This window comes from Haliotis cracherodii, unplaced genomic scaffold (genome assembly GCF_022045235.1).
Source record: "Haliotis cracherodii isolate W230 unplaced genomic scaffold, xgHalCrac1.p SCAF_10, whole genome shotgun sequence".
NCBI classification, from domain to species: Eukaryota; Metazoa; Mollusca; class Gastropoda; order Lepetellida; family Haliotidae; genus Haliotis; species Haliotis cracherodii.
This window is the reverse complement of record NW_027266265.1, coordinates 14,241,047-14,248,881: the sequence shown is the minus strand read 5'-3', so window position 1 is coordinate 14,248,881 and position 7,835 is coordinate 14,241,047. Positions and strand designations below refer to the sequence as shown.

The 7,835-nt window shown below is 41.3% G+C and overlaps 1 protein-coding gene across 1 annotated transcript; it reads left to right on the top strand.

Annotated features, from left to right (window-relative positions):
- The first annotated feature begins 3,729 nt into the window (after positions 1-3,729).
- LOC139447084 (uncharacterized) lies at positions 3,730-6,409 on the top strand. The gene is made up of 2 exons (XM_071228241.1): positions 3,730-4,076; positions 5,798-6,409. Exons 1-2 carry the CDS (start codon positions 3,898-3,900, stop codon positions 6,366-6,368), a joined length of 750 nt encoding a protein of 249 aa, XP_071084342.1. The 5' UTR covers positions 3,730-3,897; the 3' UTR covers positions 6,369-6,409.
- Positions 6,410-7,835: the final 1,426 nt, after the last annotated feature.

The following is a 7,835-nucleotide window of genomic DNA, read 5'->3' as shown; positions in this document are numbered from 1 at the left end:
CATTATAATGTGTACCACATATTGTGTTGACATCACTGTTTTTTATTGATTGCAAATCACACTCCCGAAGCAACACTTGTCTAGCGAGAGCCAAGCAAATATATCTCATGCTGCAAGATGTGCCTTCTTGCACAAGACTGGTTCATGGCAGTGTTTGCCCTGCAGCAGGTTTGTTATATAAAGACAAGGACTGTTGTCATTAGTTCTGGTCTAATGAGTCTATTATTAGCCTCTTTGGGATTTCTCTGTTTATTCCGTATTTTTGCACAGGGAGGGAGTCGTAACTGTCATATTTGAAATCTCTGTTTCCCTTTCTCTGGCACTTGTGAAACAAAGAGAACATTTAATATCTGTTTCAGTGGACTGTGTGAGTATGGTGTCCATTTGGATAATAGTTAAGAGCTAGATTAGTATATCACACAAAGATGAGACCAGGGATTTATCTGGACCTGCTCAGAAGCCGATTCTGGCACCATGTCTGCAGCAAATGTCAGTAAAAATTCCCATCTTGGAAATAAGAATTTCCCTATTCATGACATCATGTTAATGTAGTTAAAGCTATTTTTTTGGCCTTGCAGAGGTGGCTTGTATTTCAGGACCAATAATAAGCATTATTGTATACAGTTAGGTAACACATGTACGTGTGGATTTAAGAGAATAACAACTTTAAAAAAATTCCCAGAAATAATGATTTTTGAAATTAAACAGACTGTCAACTGGCCTCATTCCTGTCATGGTCAGTACTTCTTGGGTCAGTATACAGTAGATCCTCCATCACCCTGACTACATACCTCAGACTTGCAGCGTAGTCCCTACTTTAAACCAATGGATCAACAATCCAGGGAGACATCTTCCCAAGGCAAGAGCGTCCACTAGTCTTTTTATCAAAGTCTTGTTTGTTAGAAACTATGCTTTGATAAAGGCACTTGGACGCGTTTTGCCTTGGTAAATACCTGGGTGAGGGAAACCCAGATTACACTACAGCGATATTTCTTGTCGTTGATTGTGTAATATGTGTCACAGCCTTGCAGCCATCTGATCCACGCATTGCTTCAGTATCAGCAAAGGAAGGATTCACACAGGGTTGGGCTCATTTTGACTCCTGCAAGCTATCCTGACTTATTTCATTAGCTGACTAAATACACGCACCTATGTCACTATTGAACCCTGGGGATTCCAGGTTAGAAATGGTCCCCAGTAACCTCGTTGCAAGTGGTAACCACACATATCGGGGGGCAGGCTCAGTGGCTTGGTTGATATTATTTCGTCGTACCTGACAGCCAGCGTGGATGGTTGCTTATAATATCAATCACTGGATTGTCTGGTCCAGATTTGATTATTTGCAGGCCGCTGTCATATGGCTGGAATATTGCTGAGTGCAGCGTTAAACAACAAACGAAACAAAATATATAAAGACTACCATCTGTCCTCTATCACTCTGTACAGGTGAATTGCTGTTCTTGCTCTTAGATCACTTGCATTTACACATATTGGTAATCAGAGAGTCCTGTAGTTTGGTTTGGGTGTACAGATGAGATGTGAGTTTGGGTGATGCTAAACTTGCCCAGAACATTGAGAATCTGTGAGTCGATGTCTGCTGTTTGGCAGCATATTTATTTGACAGAATTTACTTTTTTTGGTTGAAGATCAATTAAAATAGCTTGATCTTATGATGTGTTTGTTGTGTTGTATCCTTGATGATAACATCTTCCCAAGGCAAGAGAGTTAACAGACTTTAAAAGTCCAGTTTCCACCCTTGCCGAACTAGGTTGGAATTACTGGGCTCATCAGATTCCACCTCTCGTATCACTTGCGTTTATTTCACACAAAATGGTGGCGCCCAGTCAAAACGATAATCAAGATCTATATTGTAATAAAACGGGTCTTGCATCGCGAAATGCATCAAATCACGCGAGCACCTTGATTAAAAACATGAAAAGATTTGGAAAATATCTGCTGACAACGAGTTGGTGGTGAACATGCTTTGCAATCCTGCAATCGACCGAAATCTGCACGACAGTTTCCGAACCGGATTTCGATTTCGGTGCACGGATTTGATTGGACTCGTTAGTCCAGCCAAAATGTAACTCCATAATACCAGCCTAGTTCGGCAAGGGTGGAAACTGGACTTTTATAGTCAGTTAACTCACTTGCCTCGGGAAGATGGGTGATAAAAGCTTTTAGTAGTCAAGTGTGAGTTGTGTTGTATGCTTCTATGAACAGTAATCCTGTGATATCACGGAATGTCAGCTTGATGTGGGAGGGAAGCACGCTTTAAATGTTTACCTCCTTTTTCCCGAGACAAAGGAGTTAACTGACTTTAAAAGTCAAGTTTCCACCCTTGCTGAACTAGGCGGGAATTTCAGGGCTCAAATGCAGCGCCACCAGTGACTATTAGGAGTTATGTCCCTTCTATGTTCTCCTATTGACCAATCAGATTCCACCTCTCATATCACTTGTATTTGCTTCAAACAAAACGGGTGGCACGGGTGGCCCAGCCGTCTTAGGCGCCGCGATTCGCTGTGCAGAGTTGCTTCCCTTGGGCATGCCAGAAACCTATGATTGTGTGTTCGAATCCCGGTTCACCCCGACTATGTTTCTAGGTTTGTCAGCACCATACCCGTGCTCGTGGGTTTCACCGAAGTGGTAAACGTCGGAGACCTGCATCACTTCGGGCTTTCCTCCCACATTAAGCTGACAGGCCGCAACATAACTAGAATACTGTTAAAAGCGGTGTTAAACCCAACTCAAAGAAAATGGCAGCGCCCAGTAAAGACATCTAATTGATAATCAAGATCTATATTGTGATAAAACATGTCTTGCTTCAGGAAGTGCATCAAATCATTTGAGCACCTTGATTAAAAACATGAAAAGATTTGGAAAATATCTGTTGATGCTGGTACACATGCTTTGCAAATGCTGCAAACGACTGAAATCTGCAGGGCAGTTTACGAATCAGATGTTGGTTTTGTGGCGTGATTTGGATTGAACTATGCATAGACTTGTTAGTCCAGCAAAACTATAACTCCATAACACCTGTCTAGTTTTTAAAGTGGTTTAAAATGGTTTACCACTTTAGTGAAATCCACTGGTAAACCTGGAAACATAATCAGGGCGAAGCTGGGATTTGAACCCATGATCATAAGATTCTGGATGCATCTAAGGGAGCCTACTCTGCACAGTGAGCTGTGCTTTAGATGGCTGGGCTAGACTGACCCATTTACTTGTGATATGTAATGACATGAGAAGCCTGGAGAGGGCTAGAGGAATGAAAACCCACTCACGTTGTGTACAGACCCTGATATAAATATATCAAATACAGCCCATGCAAGTTTATAATGTTTGGCAAGTCTAGATTACTGGAGTATCGGGGTCTCTGAAAATGAAGAGAAACTCTGGGCTACTTTTTATTAAATTATTATTAAGCTAATTTAACAACTGTTGTTTTTTTCTGTACGATATGTTCATTTCAGAGACTAGATGTTAGTTTATATAGGCATGGAAGGTCGTTATTCTATCGGGTGCTATTATCATCACGTTGCTCCACCCACTTAGTGATGTTTCTCGTCAAATGATGCCACCAAGCATTTCCTTGGTCGACAGCAGGGAACAGATTCTGCATTCGCACTGTTGACACTACCACAATAAAACAGACCGTAACCCACCACAACAAACAAAACTGTCTATAGTAAGCAATCTTGGCAAGAGTTGTGTCCCTTGCAAGAGGCATTCGCTGGATAAACGAAGCGCTGAGGCTTCCCACAGGAAAGGGGCAAATACTGCCGCGACCGCAGGGAACACCTTTGTCGTTAATTCCCCGTTGAAAAGAGAGCCCGCGGGTACATAGAGAGATTATTATAAATAGGGGTTGTTGTTGTAATAGCTTCACATATTATAATGGCCGAAGAGGACGATGACGAAAAGCCGCCAACCTACAGTGAGGCTGTGCAGGTCCTAACACGTGAAATCCGTCACAAATATGGGATCACCGCATCTAACTTTGGACCAGAATTTCTTATGGGTAACTCCGATATTGTGGCTATATTCCCACCCCACGAAGACGACGGAAACCATGGGTAGGTAAGACAACTTTAGGGGTAATGTGGGTTACTAGATTGTGCACATGACAGTGGTTTAGAAATAAGACCAACTGTTGGTATTTCCGTGTTTTACAACTGCGTATGAACAGTCTCCGCTCCCTGTCGGTAGCATTCGTCACCACTCGTCTCTTTCCGTAGCTGGAACGACACGAGCTACTTGACAGTTTCGGGTCAGCCCAGAGCTCTTCTTTACCGAATGTTCTGAGCTGTCACCTGGTTTGTTGTTTGTTGGTATTTGTTCTTTAACGCCGCTCTCAGCTCTATGACGGGGGTCTGTAAAAAATGGCGTCTGAACAAGACGATCCAGTTTCACTGGATGACAGTGATTGACAGTGATGAGAGACGATTACATGCACGGGATGCGCCAATAAAGTCAATGAACTTAGCTGACCTCCCGATCCCGTTAGTCGCCTCTTGCCACATGCATGGTTTGCTGAAGATCAATTCTACCCCGGATCTTCTCGGGGTCTGTCCACTGGACTTTTATCAACTCGTGTTGATATATTTGATATAAAATGAGTGAGTGAGTGAGTTTGGTTCAACGCCGCTTTTAACAGGATTCCAGTTATATCGCGGCGTGTCAGCTTAATATGGGAGGAAATCCCGAAGTGATGCAGGTCTCCGACGTTTACCACTTCGGTGAAACCCACGAGCACGGGTATGGTGCTGACAAACCTAGAAACATAATCGGGGCGAACAGGGATTATTTGATACTAAAAGACACTCGGATGAGATTATCTATATACACGTACACTTCATGGGCAATACATAACGTTTACTTTTTGTCAGCAATTACAATGCGTCTCTTATACCTATATATTTTACTGTTCCCAGGGAGTTGTGATCTGTTGGTATTGCGCAAAGATTATGTTACTGTATTTGGTCATCCTTATAATATATTAAAAATGAAAACAATGTTATTTACTAATTGTGTAAGTCATCTTTTGACATTTAAAAGATTATACAGTTGATACCAGGCTGTAAATTAATTTATGAGATAGATCGAGTCGGTTTGCTTCGGAAGCGAATTTTTAATAAACATAGTTGAAGAAAGATCAATCTGACCTGGATATTTTTAATGAGTGAGCAATGGAAGTTGTATTTATTTTATCACATCGGGGCATAACTTCTCACACCGGAAGGGAAAATTGAGATACGAAAGCCTTTTATTATTTCACGTCGAAATGAAAATTCAGGGCAGCGGAGGATGGGGAACTCAGACATTCTTTTTGGATGTAGTAGATTGTACGCTCACCCCAGAAGATGCAGTATGAGACGATTTTAAGCTTCCACGTGGTTATCAATTCCAAATCTCTTTACCATTTAGACAGAGGAATAGTCTCTATATTTGTGACAAGAGTGTCAGGAAGGCTCGCGCTATTGGGAAAAAAAGACTGACGGAGTAGCCCCTCTCTCTCTCTCTCTCTCTCTCTCTCTCTCTCTCTCTCTCCCTCTCCCTCTCTCTCTCAATTCTAAAGTGATTAGAGTAGTGGTCACAACCAAGACGTGTTCGATTCCCAATGTATGAAACCAATTCTTGTATGAAACCAATTCCCAATGTATGAAACCAATCCCAGATGTTGTTAGAATATTGTTAATAGCAGCACAGTCACAAACTATTTTGTTCACTATTTAGTTCTTTTTGTCATGATATACTAACGATAAATGTGTTCACGTGTATGACGTTTGTGTTGAAGGCGCTCTGTAAACCACTCTCCATCTGCGGCGACGTCACCAACGTCTTCGAGAACGAGCAGCGTACCGGATACTTCGGCAACACCAACACATCCTACCACTGACATTAATTCACCAGGTGCGCATCAAAGAACTATAGATCCCTCGGATCAACCACAGCACACCAAAGGCCGGGTTGATTACCCACTGCAGGTCTCCTTCGAACATGGCCAGCTGGACATTCCGTCTAACTGTACACAGACTGATGTCGACTGGGAGGCCCCTGCCAACGCTGACTTGTTCTCTGCGTTAATCTACAGAATACAAGTGATGATGCCACCTCGCTCGGGCGTGGTGAGCGACTGGGAGGAGATTGCCGTGTGCAAAAGCCCCCTGATTCGGGTCTACAGGCTTGGGGAGGTACTTATTATCAACAAAAAACGTTTTAAAAGACTGTTTGGCTATCCCCCCAAACCGTTTTCTGTCATTATAAAACTGAGGATCAGAGCTGAAGGAATCCCAAGGGACTCGGAAGTCACGAGAAACGGATTTTGGAATGAGATTGATTTACGATTGTGGCGAGATACATCGTGATTCAATAAAAGACTGAAGTTGTTATGAATTATTATTATATGTCTGTGATATTAAAAATATTCAATACGTATATATCATGATCTTTTATTTTGGCAGTTTATTACCAAGAAGTCAACTTTTCATACAAGACTATATTATCACCAGGCATGCCTATATGTCCTATACAGTAGCACTAGAATAGCACTTAGTCTCTGAAAATATATAATTTTGATAGAAACAGGTAACTACATTAAAATTGAAAAGGAGCCCCAGTGAGATGGATGATTTTGAATCTGTGTAAAATCTAGACTTGCTTCATTTAGGGCTGTAGCATTACAGTAAGGGCTGGGGGAAAGGCAAAATCATGGTTCGGGGACCGTGAGGCAGACTCTGGATCAGTGTGCGCTCGTATTTCTTAACAACTCACTGAGTATACAACCTGAGGGAAATCTAGACTTGCTTCATTTAATATATAGTTCGGGGACTGTGAGACAGACCAGCTCTATCTGTTTTCTACCGGGATCGTCACGGGTCGTAAAACATGTGTTAAGAATGTAAACACATACTATACATGTTCAGGAATGTGTTTCAATCCTACACGGTATGCACATTGAGTGTGTTCTATCTAAACACGTTTAGGGTCTAAACATATGATAGGAGCTATTGCCTCATAGCCTAAACACCACCGAAACGCAACATCCCCATAACCCAAACGTTTAGAATTTTACCACATTCAAATATGTTTAGAATTTAAAAACACCTTTAAACATGTTTAGAATGTAAACACCTATAAACATGTTTAGAATTTTACCACACTCAAATATGTTTAGAATTTAAACACCTTTAAACATTTTTAGAATATTACCACATTCAAACATGTTTATAATTTAAACACCTTTAAACGTGTTTAGAATCTAAACACCTTTGAACATGAATTTTAACACATTTAAATATGTCTAGAATTTAAACGCCTTTAAAAATGTTTAGAATTTAATCACCTTTAAACATGTTTAGAATTTAAAGTGCTTATGATCAGGCTACAGGTCAAATATGGATGAGATTATAATATATACTGAAATTGGGTGTGCAAATTAGATTCACAGGCACTTAATAAAACATATACCACCAGGACTTACAACGAATAACATTTACATCATAACCAAACTCGACTCGTGGTCACTAGGATTGGTTGGTTGGTTGTTTAACGCCGCACTCAGCAATATTCCAGCTCTATGACGGCGGTCTGTAAGTAATCGAGTCTGGACCAGACAATCCAGTGATTGCACCATGAGCACCGAGCCACGCAATAGTGACTAGGACAAGTGACACTTATAACGACAAGAGTCTCCGTAGCACAGGTGGTTGGGTGACGGACAACAGATAAAGAGGTTACAGGTTCGAATCCCACAGCGGTCTAAAATGTACGTGTTCATAACTGTGTTCTTACTGTATGCCTAATACTATTTGTCATATACAAGAAGCTGACAA